We start from the raw sequence: 20,192 nt of genomic DNA, 5'->3' as shown, positions 1-20,192 counted from the left end.
TACCTGTGTACATCTTCCTCCACTCTTGTACGTCCCTCTATGCTCCTCCCTTTTCTTAAAATACGTATTCACCACAGCCATGTCCATCATTTTCGCAAAATCCACTACCATCTGACCTTCTGCATTCCTTTGTTTAACACCATACCTACCCATCACTTCCTCATCCCCTCTGTTCCCTTCACCAATATGCCAATTGAAATCCACTCCAATCACCAGTCTCTCACCCTTGGGTACACTCACCACCACTTCATCCAACTCACTCCAAAATTTTTCTTTCTCATCCATTGTACACCCAACTTGCGGAGCGTATGCACTAGCAACATTCATCATTACACCATCAATTTCCAGCTTCATAAACATCACTCTGTCCAACACTCTTTTCACCTCCAAAACACTCTTGGCATACTGTTCCTTCAGGATAACCCCTACCCCATTTCTCCTCCCATTCACACCATTATAGAACAATTTGAACCCACCTCCTATACACCTGGCCTTAACCCCCTTCCATCTGGTCTCTTGCACACACAATATATCAACTTTCCTTCTCTCCATCATATCAGCTAGCTCTCTCCCTATACCAGTCATACTGCCAACATTCAAAGTTCTTCCCATCACTACTACACTCCTAACCTTCCTCCTCTCTTTCTGCTTTTGGGCATGCCTTCGCCCTCTTCTTCTCTTTCGGCCAACAGTAGCCCAATTTCTGCCAGCACCCTGTTGGCTACCAGTACTGGTGGCGGTCATTGTTAACCTGGGCCTCGACCGATCCGGTATGGAAATTTGTATTGTTGTCCGCATATGTTATTTGGCAGAGGTTTTACACCGGATGGCTTGTGCATCCCCAGTGGCTGGGTTAATATGTATATATATATATATATATATATATATATATATATATATATATATATATATATACAAAGCTGGTTATGCTAGTAATATTCTGGTGTAGATGGATGGTCAGCAGTCACAGAAAGTTACCTAATCTAACACATTTACTCAATATCTGGAGTTACATGCGTCAGTGTTGTTCAGCTTGTAAGTATCAGCTACTCAAAGTGCCACCTTCAAATATCACACAAAGCAGCTAATTTACGTAGGCTGGAAAGTGAATATGAATGTACTCTGATGGTGTAGTTTGCAGTTTAGCTATGATAAATTGCAGCTGCGGATACAAACTACATTCCAGGGTGGCTGCTGCATTTTTTCTAATCATTTGCTGTGACCTACCTGCAGTAAACTTTTGATCCATCAGTAAGCCACAACCCTACATTTGTAAACTCTAGGTCTAACCTAATGTCTATGATACAGACCTTTATTTAGTTCACTTACAGATAGGTAAGAGATAAAATCATGTATAATTTTTTTTAGTGCTCAGGGGAAGCAATTGGAGTGATAAGCATGTGTTTTTTAAAGATGAGGTGGTGTGACAGGAACAAAAATATGAAGCGCCAAGTACATAATATAAATATCAGGCTACATCCCTATGACCAGACAAAAGTCATCAGATATTTGTCTTGCTTGTAGTTTTCCTTCTATAGATGATATCCCTCATATACTGTAAACTACAGAACTCCCATTTTCTTACAAATGACCTACCTCAAAAATAAATGCTACCTCATTTAATCAAGTTTTGTAAATTAATTCATAATAGCCGTATCCAAAATAATACTATGTATGTATTTTTGAGGCTCCTAAGGTATGATTCTAGGTGTTGTATTTTTCTCACTACCTTCCATCCTCATGTATTTCTTTATATAGGTACGCTATATCCATATGAGCCACGGATTTTAATACTACTGACAGTCTCCAACGTGCAGCCAGTCTTCTAGTAAAGAGGCATTGCACCCACATGTAATACTGGTAACCAGCATTGGATCAGTGAACTGGATGCTACAGGCCTGGTACAGGGAGTATCAAAAGCCACGTGCCGGCTCTCCCTTTCCCAGTGGGAAGACGTGGGCTTTTTCCTGCCTGATGAATAACCCAAGTGTAGCGTAGGATTTGTAGTGCAAGCATTCAAACATTAAAATGAGTACAGGCAGAAACTCCCCAGTGGAGGTTTCATGCAGAAAAGGACGGATTCATGAACCCCACTGGCATTACTACATATCCTGTATAGGGCTTGGGATAAAGGGCAGACCCAGGTTAAAAGAGCTCACCTGCTTTCAGGATAGTGCGATAATTGAATGATCTATCTCTTTTATACCTTACATCTTGGGGTACCACATTGTCCCCCACACACATTGTGGGGCCATGACTGATCATGACAAAGCTGGTCATAGACTATGGATGGGCACTATAGGTCATGGCAGTTGACAGGGGCTAGGAAATAGCTTCAAAATACTTATAAAAATCGTCTATGTAAAATGCTTAAATATTAAAGTTAAACATAAAAATGGACCCAGTGCATTCATTCCTCCCTCCTTCAGTCTTATAGGCATATACAACATACACAGATGTTACACTGAACTGATAAGTTGCAGAAGAAAACTGTAAAATGCAGTGCATACAACTCAAAATTCACTATGCAGTAGAATGCCTTATGTTGCATAAACACCGGTGTTATCATTGTTTTGATCAAATGCATTCTATATTTTGGCATTCCATGGGACTTATACAGACAAATTGCTTGTGTCTAAAATACATTGTAGGATCAGACTGATGAATATCATGTCATGACATATTTCTGCAGCAGTCACATGCGCTCAGTAATGACTTTTCATTTTTCTTCTCCTTTTTGCAAAAAGCATCCCTTCTGTTTTGGAATGCAAACAACAAAGCTATGTACTGGCTGTTGGGTGTGGATTATAACACAAAGGAATACAAGTAGGGGTGGTTTATTATAGCAGTAACCCATGGCTGGGTGTGGGTAATGCTGGATTTACCCACGGTTGGCGCCCGAGTGACCAAACAAAGCCAACCTTGAGTAAATCCAGCATTACCCGCACCCAGCCATGGGTTATTGCTATTATACAATGGTATTAGTTTTGTGTTGCTTTATGTTTGCGTTGTTATTAAGGTTTTTGTATGCTTTAGTCTATATTCTTCCACGTTTTGTGGGATAAAGTAGTCCACACTTTAAAGTGTTTATGTATAAGAAGGCTTGTGCATGCTTGTGAAGAGACGTAATAAAACAGGGGAGTGTGGTATCCGTAGTGTTCTTTGATGTTTTGTAAGTACAGGAAAGTCATTTTTGTACCTGTTAAATGCTGGGAAATAGAAGTGACAGTGAGAACGTACTGTAATTGCTTTGTATTTGGTGTAGTTATTGACCTTCTTATGATTACTGACTGTGTCTGAAGCTACAGTGAGTATAAAAACTATATATTTCAAACTGTTAGCTTTTTACGTGAAGCCAGACTTAAGGAGAATAGAGTTTCATACTCTGTGGCGATGTTTTCCTTTAATGGTTTTGTGTTACTTTTGAATAGTAACGTAGGTTATGAAGCCGGGCAGTTAGTGTGTGTTTGTAGAACAGTCTTTGCAGTATGAGAGGAATCTCAATGTGTATTGTGGCTGCCAGTAATGTGTTTTAAGCAGAACAGTTACTGCGTGTTCTTGTATGTGTGAGGTCAAATCATTTTTAAGGAAGTTGCTGCCACTTTTTAGGTTTTAGTAAAAGTACTCTTTTTTTCATTTAGGATGTTCGTTTTTTTTTTTTTTTATTATAAAACACACTTTGCAGTAAGACAGGAGTTTGAATTTTTGTTGTGCTTGCTGGTAAGGTGTTTTTTGTACGGTTTTGTTCATTGCAGCCAGACTTCTCACTTAGGTTATCTTCGATTTACAATGTGCACGCTGGTTGGATTGGCGAATCAGTGTGCACGTTTCTTGGCTTTGCTGACTTTCCATTGTATAATAGCCTTTCTTGCTATTAGTTTGTGTGTTTTAACTGTTTTGTGTTTAGAAAGATTTAACAATTAAACTAATAACATTGAAATGTAAATAAATATTTCTGGAATACTGAATGGAAATACTATGGACTGACTTGCAAGTAGGCACTATTTTTCTGGCTATAACTCAAGGATTGCTATGGTCACCTAAAAAGGAAAATGAAACCTGTCTGCGAACAGCCTGCCTATAACTGTGAATCAGCCAAGAAGAACACAGGATGCTATACTTATCAAACTCGGCATAAAAGCATGCAGTTTAATGGAGACAGCTCAGCTATGATCTGATGCATGGGAGCATTCCAAGGACAAACATATCAGATAATAGTACAGACATTTGGAGTATATAGACAATTTATAGCAGAGTGTTAAGTTAATTTTCTACTGGATATCACACTTTATTTCTTAACTTAATACTTCAGGTTTCATTGAAAAACTCAGACCTTCAATGATTGGTTGAGCTTTCTAGGATTTGTACAAGCACTGCTGTTTTTGTGGAGTACATTGTAACTGCTGATACTGCTAGACACATCTTGTTCCTTTTGAGGAACCATTCACAAGGGTTCATTGTATTTTTCATGATCTAGTAAATATATGGAGGGGGAGCATTCATATTAATGGTGACAGACTGATGTGTAGTACTATACTCCCTAATAAAGTAACAGTATTACTCAGTTAATAGGATCCAGGAATGGAAAGTGGAATGATATAGTACCCCCATGGTCCAAGTCTCTCAAATTGCCTTGACATGCTTTAGGAGTAAGGGGAGTAGTTTGGGAGCAGGCCTGGTGGTGGTGGTATTGTAAAGATGATAGGATACTGTTCATTGTAGAGATAATTTTTTTCTGACCCATCCCACTAGTTCATCTTTCCACTATTATTATCTGGACCACACTAAACCACATAAGTGCTATAGGTACATCACAGTTTGTTGTTAAAAAACAATCTAAGCAAAACTTATCTTAATGAAAGAAAACAGCAAACTAAATGGTTGCCCACATACCTCCTTCCAAATGAAATGATGCAGCATATTACTTCTGCAAGACAACTATATATATCCTCAATATCTGTCAGTGATAAAAGTACACATCACAGCTTGGGACTGCTGCTGAATTAAAACTCTCATGCTACAAAGATCATGAGCAAAGTGAACAAAAAGGAAATGTAAATCTGACCTTGACACCTCTGAGTACCTATGAAACAAAGGGAAATAGTCCATTAGAATAAAAAAAAGGTTACTTTAAGCATGATGATCCTACTAAATCCTCCCACAAAATGTTTTGTTATATAAAACCAGGCATCAGCACCATCTATAACTCAGTCCTAATTCAGCTGACAAAGATGTGGTTGAGCTTCAACATAACTATTTTGAAACAACAGCATTGCCAAATATCCACACTCCCACTATGGCCTTCAACTATACCCACACCTCCAACGTAATCATACAAACTCCAAATCCTCAAACTACATAACAAATTCAAGTTAAAGACGTGTGTTTGTTTACTTTCTGAAAATTTTTACAAACAGGATTTGATCAGTTGCCTCCAAAATTCCTGAAAATTAGAGCTTTTATCTGTTACCTTCTCCTTAGCACTGCTAGGTGATGCATTTGTGACAGTAATTTGCTATCAGTTTGGAAGGAAACCTATACCATACCTTTACACAAAAGTTGTTTATCACTGACTCAAAAACTGTTGCCCTGTACCAGCTATACTGGCGCGGCGAGATAAGGCCCTACCTGTCACACAGGTGACCTAAGTTTGACCTGTTAGAGCTGGTGTGGAGCAGGGATGAATGATGGCATTCTTCACAGGCATAAGATTGTGCTCCTTTCCTCAGGACAGATGGGTGGGGAATGCAGGCTTGGACACTGGTGCATGCTCTTTGGCAGAATCCACGAATGGAGATCAGGGATCTCACAGAGATGCTGTCTACAAGGGGCAGTGCCATGATTTTGTTGCATGTGGAGGTGTGAAGGTCAATTACAAGACCCACGGCAAAACACCACTAGAATGCTACAGGTAAGCACAGGGGACTGACAGGGCTAAAGCAAAAGAAAATCATTGAAGGCTGCCTGAATGACAGTTCCTGAGATTGACTGTAACCCACTGGGTAGCAGTGGAATGATTGACAGCAAACGGCTTGATGGTAGGCAAGAAGTAGGTAGCAATACTGAATATCCTGTCTAAAGTATTAGTGCATATAGTTCATCAGATCATTGACTATACAAATGAACACAGCCTCCTTTCTAACTCAAAGCACTGTTTCCAAATAATGCCGTCTGTTAGTACAGCATTACTGAGTGTTACAGATTACATTAGATACAGGTTCAATACAAGAGAAGTTGTAGAAGCAATACTCCTAAACCTAAGACTTTTGACATCATTAGTCAAGCTGGCCTTTATTTAACACTCAGAAAACTTGATGTCCATTGCAAGATCATAAAATGGTCTGAAAACTTTCTCTCTGACATAAATTTAAAGTCAAATGGGGAAATGCATCATCCATGTTATTCTCTTCTAACAAACTCATGCAACAAGGCTCAGTATCACTCATCATCTGTTCAGTTTGTACATCTGTGACATGCAAGCATACAGTGTTCATTTCAAAGTTGTTTAAATAGCTAATGATAAGGCTCTTATTTTCTTTGGTAAACACCATACAGTTACAGAAAGTCAACCCAAGCTGACTTTACTGATCTTCAAACATGAGTATAAGACTGTTGCTAACAACAGTTGGCTGCAAGAGAAAACATTTTCACCAACTGCAACTCTGATACTTTTGGTGAGTCTTCCCTTTTTATACTGCATCTGTGACAAACACAGGAAAACAGGAAAAACTGACTATGAATTGCAATTGGTGTAAAATAGCTTTAATTAGCATAAGAACATTTACATCACGTCTCATTAACATCTCATTATCTATTCATTTGCATATCTACATTCGTGAACACCATGAATTGGCATGACTGGCCTCTATGAATTGTGGCTTAGCTGCACCTGTCTGCGCTTGCTTTGAATTCCCTAACACATTAGCGCAACTGATTATGAATACTGCTCTATATGTAGTACAAGACAGTGGAATCTCAGGAATATTCTTCCTACTCCAATTTACAGCAGTCTCAGAGTCAGTATAAGTATGCGATTATCAGGGGTGTGAGGTTGCAGAGGTGACAATTCTTCACCATTAAAAAATACATTATATGAGTTAGTAGCCCCTGGAACAAAGTCGGTCCTTACATCTATGATAGGAAGGTGGTTGGTAAAACTGAAACATGATGGAGTCTACCTGGCAAGCTGGTAGACAGCACTGGTGAAAAGTTAAAGAAGAGCAGGGAAGCCAAAGAACTGGGCATCCCTCATAAACAACAAAGAATTCATTACAGAAATCATACTTAAGATGAAGAAAAAGCCAAACATTAAAATATTTGTAAACTATGTCACAATTCTGAAGACATCTCATATAAGCTAAAAACACTTTCTTCTCTTTCTGTGCAAAGCTAAATATTGTAGTCCCTGTCAACAAGGACACTGATTTTACAACTATTAAAATAACAAAAGTTCTGTTTAACTGAAAGACCATGAACTGTGCAATAGTTGTTATACTTTCCACTCATTATAGTGATTATAATTGTAGTTTGTTTTTGCAGAATAAAAGCGTATGTTAAGTGCAGTACATAAAAGAAAGCAAATCATTAGTGCAAATAATAAATATAAACAGAGATGTTGGTTGTTTTGAAGAAATGATCTTGTCTAAAACACAATATGCCATGAAATCCTTTAATTAGATATTCCATGTTCTGGAATTTTACAAAACTTTCTTTAGAAATCACATGCATAACTGTGCCTTACTTAATTGACGTGATTATTACAGACTAAAAGGTCTAAACCTTTGGGAGGTTGCAACCTAAAAACAATGACACTCCCAAGGGTGTACAAAATGCAGAAATATTTCTTGCCTCTGCCCCTGATGTGAGGATAAGCTCTCACAGCAGCAGCCTGTATATACATTAACTACAAAGTTTCACAAAGTAAAAGAAAAAGGAAAAGGTGGGAAACAAACATAAAACTCACCTTCTCTCTCTCTTCGAAGTCCAAGAAGCCACAAAGAAGCATACAATGTGCAATCTACCCAATGCTGATGCATTGAAATGTTGACAACAAGAGGTACATGATCTTTCTATTTCAGTGTTTCAACACACAACATAGCAGGACACAATAAAGTGCAGGTTCCATATTTTGGGAAAATGTAAGAATAGTAACCTTGACTATTGCCTATCAAGCAATATAAAAATAAGATGTGCTTCCATAAATTGTACCTACCTTAAAATAAATGATAATAGCCGCAACTAACACTCCAATACTTTGCAACAGGTCACCAATCACATGGATAAAAGCAGCTCTCACACTCGTGTTGCTGTGTTGCAGAGATGGTCCATTCTCTCCTGGGCTGTCTTCAGAGCCTTCTTCGATCTTCTGATAGCCAGGCCGATGACTGTGGCTATGGAATGTAGTGGACTGGTGCAATATGTATGCCATTCTGAAATACAAATTAAAAGAAAAAGAACTTTGTGAATGCTAATTTGTTTGAAATGTTATTGGCACATTATTTTGTTCAGAATGCTTCTTCAGATTTATGCAGAACATTGGTAAGGTTCAGATTTCTTATGAATCTTAGAGAATATCAAGTCGTAAACTACTGCCTTATTCTTTATTAGCTAATTAAGTTTCAAGATTGTTTTTGTTACTTCTGAAACGTAGCTTAGAATGATTCATTTGCATTTTTTTCATTGGTTTGACGACAGTGTTTGCTAGAAGAATTTTATTAAATGAAGGATTATTATACTTTTAGTTCAGTGTCTGTGGCTATTAGTTTAAAAATGTTCCACAACTATAGTTTTAGCACCCTAACCAAATCTATTCTCATAAATAAAATGCATTCTCTTTTTGCTTTAATGTGTTGCATTTGTTTAGACATTTTCATTCTGCAAACGAGTGTGGAACTTTTTTTTACATGAAAACCAGACTGTAATTTGCTATTAAAGCTTACAAATTATTTTCATCAGAAGCAGTGTTTGCATCATGTCACAAGTGCAAGACACCTCTATGCCATTCCTCTTTATTCTTGTTTACTAACAGCAATAACACTATTTTTAGTATGCACATAAGTAAAAGCACAAATAAGATTCTTATGAGTTCTTTTCTAACCAAAAACTCAATACGTGGCATGGGGATTCATGAGGAATCACTATTTCTGTGTTGTGGAGGGCAGAGCTTCATGGTGCAAGTACTCCAGGTGCTTATGTATGGAAGCATAGCTACCTGACTAACTAACTAACAAACTAAAAAAAAACTAACAAGCACTCTGTGCAGCGGAACAATCATTCTGCCACACATAACACAGAACTATAGCACCACGTCCCAGAAATGCCTCAGAGCTTTAGTGCTGCATGCCCACAACATTTATCCGAGGTAATATTTTGTTATGCTTGTGTCTAGGATCCCACTACCCACTCCAAAATAATATAATACAGTGCTCATTGTCCACAATTGCTTCATCATATCAATTGAAAAACTGCAAAATACATATTTGCTTTCTAGTGTTCACAGCCTGTTTCTTACCATAACAATACTAATTCTTATTTTCTAGGTTCCTTTCCCTTTTGCTTATAATGAATGCAATACATTTTCTAGGGCCCCCTCACCTTCATTTGCAGTAAGTACTGTAATGCCTATTGTCCAGAGTCCTCTGTCTTCATTTACAATAAATACATTTATGCCTATTGCCACTGCTCCTCCCCTTCATTTACAGTAAATACAGTTAAGCTCATTGTCTCTAGTCTCCTTCCTTCATTTACAGTAAATACATTTATGCTTATTGTCACTGCTCCTCCCCTTCATTTACATTTGTGTCTGGTCCCCTCTGGTCCCCTTCCTTCTTTTACAGTAAATACAGTAAGTAATGTTTATTGTCTAGGATCTTCTCCCTTCATTTACAATAAATACAGTAATGCTCCTTGTTTAGGGTACCCTCCCTTCATTACTGCAGTAAGGCTAGTTACCTAGTAGCCCTCTTTATCTTATTTATTTACTTCTTTTATACGTCAGTACAGTTGACTACAGGTGGTTTAGCCATGACCTAATGTGAGATATATAAGAATACTCATTGTCTAGGGTCCCCCTAACAATAATACCAAAGCATCTTGTTGCCTAGCGGCACCTATCTCCCTACACTGTTGGGCAGCCCTACATGGAATCATTCTGTTGCATAATACTTGAATATTACATGCAACAGTGATTCACAACAATTCTGTTTATGTAAGTAATTTAAATAATATGCAAATGCTTCCAGAGTGGCATGGTACACGAATGAATGAAAGCCATTATGCATGTATAGATTTGATGGAGGTAGGACAGCAAAATGCATTTCTACAGTGGGTGGTTATCAAGTGACAGAAGCATTCAATTGTGCATGAATACCTTGTCCCAGAAATGGGATACACTGCAAAGTAAAGGCACGGTTCTTTGTTAAAGAGAGGGGTCATGGATATTATGGAGCTACCCTGCTATGCTGCACATCATATTCTGCAAAGTGCAATCTGGTCCAGACTTAAGTGGCACTAATCTCGATCAGCTGGGAGATGGATCTTTGGTGCTTAGTTGCATTTTGACGTAATACACTTTAGAAGGGCGGACCAAATCTGTGTAAAGCTGTTATGCCACTTTGTACTGTGTAACCTTGGCATTTAAGAACTGTTTTTCTCTGCATCGTCAACATTATATTATACAAATCAGGGTAACAGCCTTATACCATATTGCCTTGCTCTTAATATATTTATGAATTCAGCCCTATGTCTTTAGATAAGCCAAGAAAGAAAAATCATTAACAATATGCCTTAAGGGCAGTTATTAAAAAAAATGACATAGTTCGGGGAGTAAACACCAGGAACAGCTTGCCTTAAATGCACTAAAAAGGATTTAAACCCAGCACCCTCTAACCTTCCAAAAAGAATATCAGTCTTTCATGCTACCAGTAGATACCAGGGATAAAATGAGAATAAAAACTAAAACTAGAAAGAAATATTAAATTACAATGGAAGTGGAAAAAGTCTTTGAATCCTGCACCCTTGCAGCAGGAAACAGCAGCACTGGTGGGCTGTGCTAACTAATCAGTTAGTGTAGCAAGAGGATTCTTACCATATAATGAATATCCTGGGCATCATGCAAGGCCTGCAGCAGTTTGTGAGGTACAAGGGGGAGGGACAGGGCACATCAAAGCATACCTCTCGTGTTGTAGCTCAAGACATCTAGACAAGGCTAAAATTAATGGTGGACAAAGATATGCAGTCATGGACAGATTTTAATTTTTACACATATTAAAATAAAAAAATAATTAGAATAACAGCTTTTGCATTAGAATACAGTTACTGAAGGATACAAAGTCTGAAACTTTGTCTGGCATTAATGACTAATTGTAATCATTTGTGATTTATGAGGTTAGTGAAAATGTAAGAGGAACCATCTGAACATTCAGTTCACTCTGAGACAAGTAAGTGGTATGTGCTGTATGTGTGCGTGTATGTTTGTGTGGGAAAATGACTGGGGGAAAGTGTCTGTGCCAACACGCTGCATAGGCTGACAGTTTAAAACTACATGCAGATTAGCAGATAATCAGGTGTTTCCTTATTGCAGCTGATGTGTTTGTAAATTTCAAAATATCACATTATGAAAATAGATCTCTTTTACCATAGCTCTTAGCATGAGTGGCATGGCTGTTTCCAAATCCTCAAGTATGTTATGGACTTATACTTAAACCTTTTCTAGGGTTTTAGTTCAAATCCTCTTCCTCTTTGTTTACTTACATGGCAATTTCTTTTTCTCAAATTTTCATAGGTTAAAATGGGAGAAGCCTAGGCATTATATATTAAATATGATGTCCAAACTCCTGTAATGATTTAACCACTGTTAAGGAGAAATAAAAGCTTCATTAGAAACAGCAACAAAGCAAAACCATTATTGATCGCTCAGTAGCTCATAAACTCCGAAATATAATGTTTCAGAGATAGCTGAACTGACTAACCTGAGAGAAAGAGCCCAGAATTAGCTTGCCTGGAAAATAACTAGCTTCACATCCCAGAAAAATGTGAACCAGGACATGACATTAGCCCCTCCTTATGCAGATTATGTGTTTGTAGAAGAAGGATGGAGGCAGTGGCAGAGTGGAGACTGGTGTCACACCACAAGCATAGACATTGTAAATGGTACAACAAACTAATAGAAATAAAGCAAGAAACATCAAATAAAATATGAAAAAGGACAGTGACAGAGAGAGAGAGAGAAGCATTTGTATACTGACTGTGTCTGATGAGCAGTCCTACAGGTACATACTGCTACTGGTGTACCACACAGCTGCTAGCTATACCATTATACCAGGGCCACACCTAAACTCAAATGTCCCTTTTGGATGATGTGCATACAGGTGTGTAGTGGCAGTAAACCCATGACCAGAGCTGCGGTGATGTGGGGCATAATAAGCCATGGGGGTGTGGTGTATGTGATCTCACAGCTGAGGATCTGCATGGTCACTGCATACATCTCCTTTGGGTGCCCTAGACCTGTCCACTAGACCCCAGTACAGTATCATCTGATGGAGTTGTGTCCATAGACACACACACACACACACACACACACACACACACACACACACACACACACACACATTTTGTTTACGTGCATAGCATTAACTTTCACCCCTACACACTGCTCATTAGTGTCACTGTGTTCCTCTCCACCTGTACATTTGATGACAGTTGTGCTGTGCTTTAAATGCTCTGCTACTTGGATAGCCTGTGTCTGATGCATGGTATTGCCAGTCCCTGTATGGTACAGCACAGCCTGTATGTAATACTGCAAGCATAATTTTTACTGTTCTGTGCAATGCTTATTCTGTCTAATAGTTATGAACCAGAAGCTGCCTCTTAGCCAGTGCCACACAGTGTGCTGCATCCACCTCTGTCTGACATAGTCCTCCCCTGCAGCTGCCTCCTCTGGCAGCTCCTCTGCTATTGACTCAGGAATTTCTTCCTCCCAGATGTCTATATGCTGTTGTAACTGTTTGCATATCACCATGTTGTATAATATTGCACACGATGCAAAGATGTTGCTGCGTGTTCCAGAGGATATACTGCAGTGCACTACCAGACACATCTGGACAGTGGAATCAGGTCTTTAGCAGTCCAAACATATGCTCAGCAATAACTCAATTTTATGCAGGGCAGTAATGTACGCATTCTCTGCCATACTATGCCAGTATCTAATTGCTGTCATTAGTCATGGCTCCAGGGCATATCTGGCATCACCACTAAGATGGCCTTGTGGAAAAATCACCCAGCACAAACCACTGGTGGTATAAGATACATGTACCAGATGCAGAAGTCATGGGCAAAGCCTAGCTGCCTGCTGATACATTGTATATTCTGTGCACTGCAGACCACCTGACAGTTGATGAAGTCGAACCCTTTACAGTTAATATACTATTGTTCCTGCTCTGCAGGTAAGGCCTTTATTGCAACATATGTGCAGCCAATGACTCTTAATAATGATTCTTAATACCCCAGAGAACTGAGCTACACACCAGTACTAAACACACAGAAACAGAATGATACCATAGCCAGCCATTTCAAAATCCATTTTATACAGACTGTACAGTCATTAATCAGCTAGGTGACTATTCAAGCTCTTGAGGTCCCTACTCAATCAAATGACCTCTTTCAACATTTCTCCTTCCAGCCATTTTCCACAGATACCATCAAAAATACCTAAAAAAACATTAAAACCTACTAAAACTGCCCTTGGCATTCTACCTGTCGAATGTCTTAAAGTAGGAGCTGAGGCTATTGCATATCCAGTTTCAGTTCTGATAAATCAATCCATATCTGAAAATAAAGTCCCCTTGCTATAGAAAAAAGATCATTCATTATTCCACTGAACAAGGGTGAAATCAATGCTGATCTTTTAAACTATAGGACAATTGCCATCTTATCACCCCTATCAAAAAATTATAAAAAAGGATTCATATGCATTGTCTCAACTATCTAATAACTAACCAGCTTCTATCTTCAACCCACTATGGATTCTGTTCTCATCACAGCACAACTACTGGTTTGCTAATTTTTTTTAATACTGTCAACATCTAGTGAACCCTAGTTGCCACCATCTTTGTAGACTTATCAAAAGCTTTTGATACTCAGTTTCATACAGACTCCTCAGAGGTGACCTCTGTCTGGCATACAAGGCGATCTCGGATCCCGCCTTGATGGGACTGCTGCATATCCGCAAGTCAAGCTCCACTTGAGTAACCCACACATACGGCCTCACCCTGGTCTGTGACATCAATAGGACTTGGTGGGACAGATTTGTGTCCCAGAGACTCCCCCATCTGTGGAATAGACTCCCTCTCCATGTCAAGCAGTGTACCTCTTTACCCCTTTTTAAAAGCAACCTAGATAACTGGATGGGAAATAGAAAATACATCCCTGGGATTCCACCCGTGTCCCTGCTGGACAGGGGCATTGAGTGCTGATTTGTCTATACATGGGCTAAACTCTTGGCTAGGGTTATAAGGGCCTCAGGGCCAATAGCCTAGTAACTTCTTATGATCCTATGATCCTATAATGCCTCCCACCAGAAGCTCTTACATAGACTCTCATCCTTAGGGTTCACCAACGGTTCACTACGATGGTTCTATAGCTAACACTCAAACAGAGCACAAGCAGTGAAATGGAAAAGTAATTATTTCTTCACCTTCTTGCCTATATCTATTGATGTCCCACAAGGATCTATTCTTGGCCGCATACTTTACAACATATTCATCAATGACCTCTACACTGCTACAGAAATGCCTCTCTAGTTCAATATGCTAATGACTTGACCCTAATCTGCTCTGCCCGTCGAATCTTTCTCATCTCCAGGACCTTACACAATAATCCTTCTTATTGAGTAAAACATGGCTAAATAATTTACTACTACTAAACCCCTCCCAAACTAATTTACTGCTCTTTACCCCAAAACACATCTCTAACAAAAAAAAAATACAGTATTCACTATCCTATCTGCCAACAATATCATGACAGAACAAGTAAACCACACAAAATTACCGGATGTAATCATAGATGACGAGTTGAAATTTAACCACCATGTACCACTAGTGGTTAAAAAACACATCAAAAACTAGGCACATTATACAGAGTAAAAACCTACCTCACTAACATAGGCAGAAGATGTATAGCCTCTACTTTCTACTTCTCTATGCTGCTCCAATCTTGACCTGACCCAAAAAACTTTTTAGAGAATTGGGAAACAAAGAAAAAGTAATAGAAACACCACCAAAAAAAAAAAAAGAAAAAAAAAAGAAGAAATAGATTTTGGAGAAATATCTATGATGACCCTGTGGAACATAACAAAGACGCTGAATGGATAGAAGGCCTAGGATCCACTTCGTGAGGTACTTTTGTGGCCTCTCCAGCTGTTGCAGGTGTCTAGTGAGGTACATGCCAAATGGGGCATTGTTCTCGATGATTGGCCTAATGAGGGAAGAGTAGAGGGAGACAATGACCTCTTTCTTCCTGGATGCAAAACCCTTGGTAATGAGATGTGCCACATAGAAGGACTTTCTGACCACAGTGACAATGTGGTGGTCAAAGGAGAGGTTGCTATCAACCTGTATCCCCAGATCTCTTATAACGCCTTCAGTGTTCAGTGGGCTCCCATCTATGTGGTAATTAATGGGAACTGAGTTTTTCCCAAAGGGGATGACGACGCATTTTTTGGTATTAAGCTTAAGGCCATGGTTTGGACACCAGTCATTAGTTTCAGTGAGTCCTTTCTGTAGGATGTCTGCATCACTTTGGGAATTAATAATGGCTCCCAGCTTGCAGTCGTCCATGAATTTGGTCAGCCCGAGTCCCTCTGAGTTGGCCTGGACTTCTGAGAAGTAGATGCCAAACAGGTGAGGACCCAGGACCGATCCCTGTGGGACTCCACTCGTGACTGTTCAGCAGTCTGATTTGGAGCTTGCTACTTTCACACTGTGACACTGTGAGTTCTATCTGTGAGCCAGTTTGCAACCCCCCTAATGATATAGGGGTTGATGCCTAGTTTGCTGAGTTTATCAAAAATTCCTGAGTGAGGAATGGTATCAAAGGCCTTGGCCAGCTCGAGGTAGGCTGTATTAACTGCCTTACCTTCATCCACCTCTCTGGTGACCGACTGAAAGAAGTCAACCAGGTTGAGCAGGCATGATCTACGTTTTACAAAACCAAATTGCATGGGATCTAGAGTTTGGAGATTCCCTATATCCTTGTTAATTAAGTCCATGATGATGTGCTCCATAGTCTTACATATCAGACTCGTCAGGCTAATGGTGTGATAATTTACAGGGTCTGTAGTTGCTCCTCCTTTATGGAGAGGGATGGCTGTAGCAGTGCACCATTCAGTAGGGACAAAGCTTGAGGTGAGGCTGTGAGTGAACAGAGCACACAGGTGTGGGGCCAGTTCATTTTGTAATTCATATAGAACACAACCAGGGATATTGTTGGGTCCCATGGAAGCTGTGTTCTTGGCCTTAGACAATGCAGCTTTACCCTGCACTGCAGTAATGTTGGATACTGAAAGGATCTCCTACCTAAAAGTCTCAAAACCACATATACTTTGGTGTCTGCATGCATCTCATGAGCCTGCATATGAAAGCGATACATCTCAGCTGGCAACTGCATGGTACTTCTATCCACATAGTAATGATCCACTAATTCTGTGTTACGGGGGACATGGTATGTTTGGCCCAGATGGATGACACAGCGGCACAAAGGGAAGTGATGTGCACCTCTGTGAGTACCAGTGGTGACAACAGCCAATTGCAGCAACATATTCAATAATGCATCTTCACTCTACATGTTTGTGTGGTCTCTCTCCCATAACTATCAACATCTCTGACAGTAGCCTATCTCTGCATGAAATACATACATTTCTGAATTACTTAGCCATATTGTTTATCCTCATTTGCATCCCCCATTGCCCTCATTTTAATAATATTTGTACATTTGCATGTCAGTATAATGTTATTTACATATTATATAGGCTACAATATCTCTCAGCCTTCCATGATCACGTTCAGTGTGTCTCTGCATTACCCCCACTTTATGCAAGATTGGCTACTGTGATGCATAAAATGTTTCTGAATCCCAGGGCTAGCCTTTTACGTAAGCTGGGTACTTATTTCACATATAATACATCTGTGTGAGGTAGCAATTCAAACCTGAGGATCTTGCAGAATGTTTATCTTACTGTAGTTACAGATAAGGGCTCTTCACAGTCCCTTGTCACTTCAGCAGACGCTTGTAAAAGTCTCTCAAGTGGTATGTTTATAGTTATATAATACATATAGTAGCAAATATGTGTGAACCTCTGTGAAGCGCAGTGAATTTTCTATTTTTTTTCAGGTTCAAGGACTGGTTAGGTATTTGTAAGTGTTACTCTGATTTCCTTAATATGTTATTTATGAACTACGACTGATGACTATGGTATCAGGCACAATTTCGGAACAATTCTGTTATGCTTGGGATCTGTTTGTGATCATAACTGTTGTTCCTCACAAATACTTATAATGTCATAGGTAATTAGTATGCTAAAGACTGAGAGGGCATTTTTTAAACCTAGCCATGCTTTCCAAAGGTGAGAATCAAGCTCTGTACCTTGTAAGGTAACACCTTAATCATTATCCCACTCCCAACTCACTTCAATGAAAGTAATGCAGTCACCAGTTCAGATTCATAGCGGATTACAAGGCTGACAACCCCAGGAAGAACCTTTACATCTAGCCACACTTTCCAAAGTGAGCTTTAAACCCTGTACTTTGTGTCTGTGAAGTAACCTTAACCATGGTTAACCATTATGCCAACTCCCAATTTACCTCAATCCCTATAGTAGAACTCTTTTGAATGTGTATCTTTAACTCCCAGTGGGCGTGGCTTCAGCCTTTAAAAAATGAAGTTATCAACTTACAGTTCTAACAAATACTTATTGACAGAGGTCATATACTAATACAATTGTGTTTGCCATCATATATGCTTTGAGATAAAATATTCTGATGCCCTGTGTGTAGCATGGTTTTGGAATTATTAATGCAAATATGAACAGGCAATATTTGACACCTAGAGGAGCAGTAGGAGGTAACTGCAGATACGCCTGGAGACGTCACTCGGATGTAATGAGAACCACAACTTTTCATCTTTGTATATTCACTGAAAGTTCATTTTAGAGCTCATTGTTTTCTCTAGATTGCTGCTGGAATAAGTCAAATGAAAATGTCAACTTTCTTAACATAAGCAATGCTGCTGCAGATAAAGCTGTCATGGTATGAAGGACAATTTTGTAAGTGAACAAGAAGCAGGTCATTCTTGTTTCCACAAACTCACCTTTCATTTTGTTATCCCTTTTTCAGATTATGTACAGCAGTCTGTGGCAGCTACATAAATGAAGACTGGAACGTACACTCGTTACGTGGTTATTATCATTTTTATCCCTAAAGTTTGCAAATTCCACACTGGTGAAACAGATCCATTATCAGGCAGCACCATTTCTGGAACAGCATGTATGCTAAACCTTTGTTTGTTTTTTAATGGTTGCATATGATGTAGCAGAGTTCATAGCATATAGATCATTCCACTTTGAATGAGTATCAGAGACAGAAACATTTTTCAAGGAATGTATCAACATAGTCAATATGTGGTCTAGACCATGCCTTCTCAGATCATGACTACAGGTATAAATGTTAATTTAATGGTGATCTGCTGTTTGCTTGACATTCACCACCCATTTGTACTTCTTTTTCAATAGTTGTGATTTATGCCTGCACAGCATACATATGATCTGGTTAAATCTTTCATACAGGATATTCCAAAATGAAATTAATGTAACACTTGTCAGTACTACAGAATTACGTTACAGACATATTATGCTTCCAGAGCCCCCCATGATAAGGAGTAATGTCTGACAGTTACAACTTGTCTTCATTTACTTTATTGTTTGCTTATACAGTTACATTTGTTGACAAGGAACGCCCTCATGTCAGTGCCCATTTTCGGTGGAATCTCAAAAAGAAGAGCTTGTGGGAGGCACATTTACAATAATCGAGGTAATATCATCACATAAAATTAAAACAAAATGCAGACACAGTGGTTTTAAAACAAAACTATACCTAGAGCAGGTATAAAAAGTATAACACTACGGTTTACAACGTAGCTACAGTTAAACAGGTACAAGACTGAACTAGTGTACAATGTGAGTAACAGTAAGATGCAGATAAAGAAAGCAACTGGTAGATTCACAGTACTGACACTATAGTCATACACGAGGGATCTGCAGTACCTTACATCTGTGTTATGGCACAGCAACACAACCACTCAAGAGTATTAATGGTTCTTTAGCACCTTTTAAAATGTAGTTCCTTCTGAAAAAATTCCTGTATTAGGAAAAACTTTATTTTAGAATTAGTTGCTAAGTACAGATAAAAGGCATTACCAAATCTTTTTCTTTTTCAAGCTTTGGAATAGACATAAGATGATCTTCAGTAGATCTAAGATTAAAAAAGTGGTTTGTGCAACATTCTGGCATTTTCATGAGAAGGACATTTTTTTATAACATAACAGTTTGTGTGCATATTTTAAATAAAATAACTCATATGGAGCACATTCTAATTCAGTTCTTGGAGTGAGATGCTATGATATATTCTAGAGTGAGATCTGGCTACAAACCAGGGGACTCTCTTGCATACTTGTATAAACGTATGGTGGAAAGGGAGCTGGAGATTAGTGAAAATGTCTAGAATACAGTAAAGCAGGAAGGAAATGAACAGGACCAGTGGACAGCCTTGCAATAGGTCATAACAAGTTTTGTCACTATATAGGTGGCATCATTTCTCATTTGCCCTAGGGATATATAGTTTATATGCTGATTATATTTAAATGCATCAATCATTAGACGTAGAAATGTTGAGGAGTTAACATCTTCAACTGTAGAATTGTCAAAAGAGATTAAGGTAAGCACTTCTGTAGCAGAGATCAGGAGACTGAAGTGAATAACAGGGATTTTGTTTTATCAGACTTCAAGTGAAGACCTTTAGAATGCAATTGATACTTTAGAGAACTGCAGGTTTGTGCAATTCAGACTGCATTAAATTGATACTGCAAGAAGGGTAGTTGAATAATCTACACACAATACTACCTTATTCTTACTTCAGTGTGGAATT

The 20,192-nt window shown here is 38.9% G+C and overlaps 1 protein-coding gene across 1 annotated transcript in view; it reads right to left on the bottom strand.

Annotated features, from left to right (window-relative positions):
• Positions 1-20,192, bottom strand: part of SLC30A3 (solute carrier family 30 member 3) — a 477,738-nt gene that overhangs the window by 89,875 nt on the left and 367,671 nt on the right. The window contains exon 5 of the mRNA XM_044075340.1: positions 8,213-8,429. Coding sequence (XP_043931275.1) covers positions 8,213-8,429 — 217 coding nt within the window. The remainder of the gene's footprint in view (positions 1-8,212; positions 8,430-20,192) is intronic.

Source organism: Protopterus annectens, chromosome 6.part1 (assembly GCF_019279795.1).
Source record: "Protopterus annectens isolate FY-2018-M chromosome 6.part1, PAN1.0, whole genome shotgun sequence".
In the NCBI taxonomy this organism is placed as follows: Eukaryota; Metazoa; Chordata; order Ceratodontiformes; family Protopteridae; genus Protopterus; species Protopterus annectens.
This window is presented reverse-complemented; position numbering and strand designations above follow the sequence as displayed.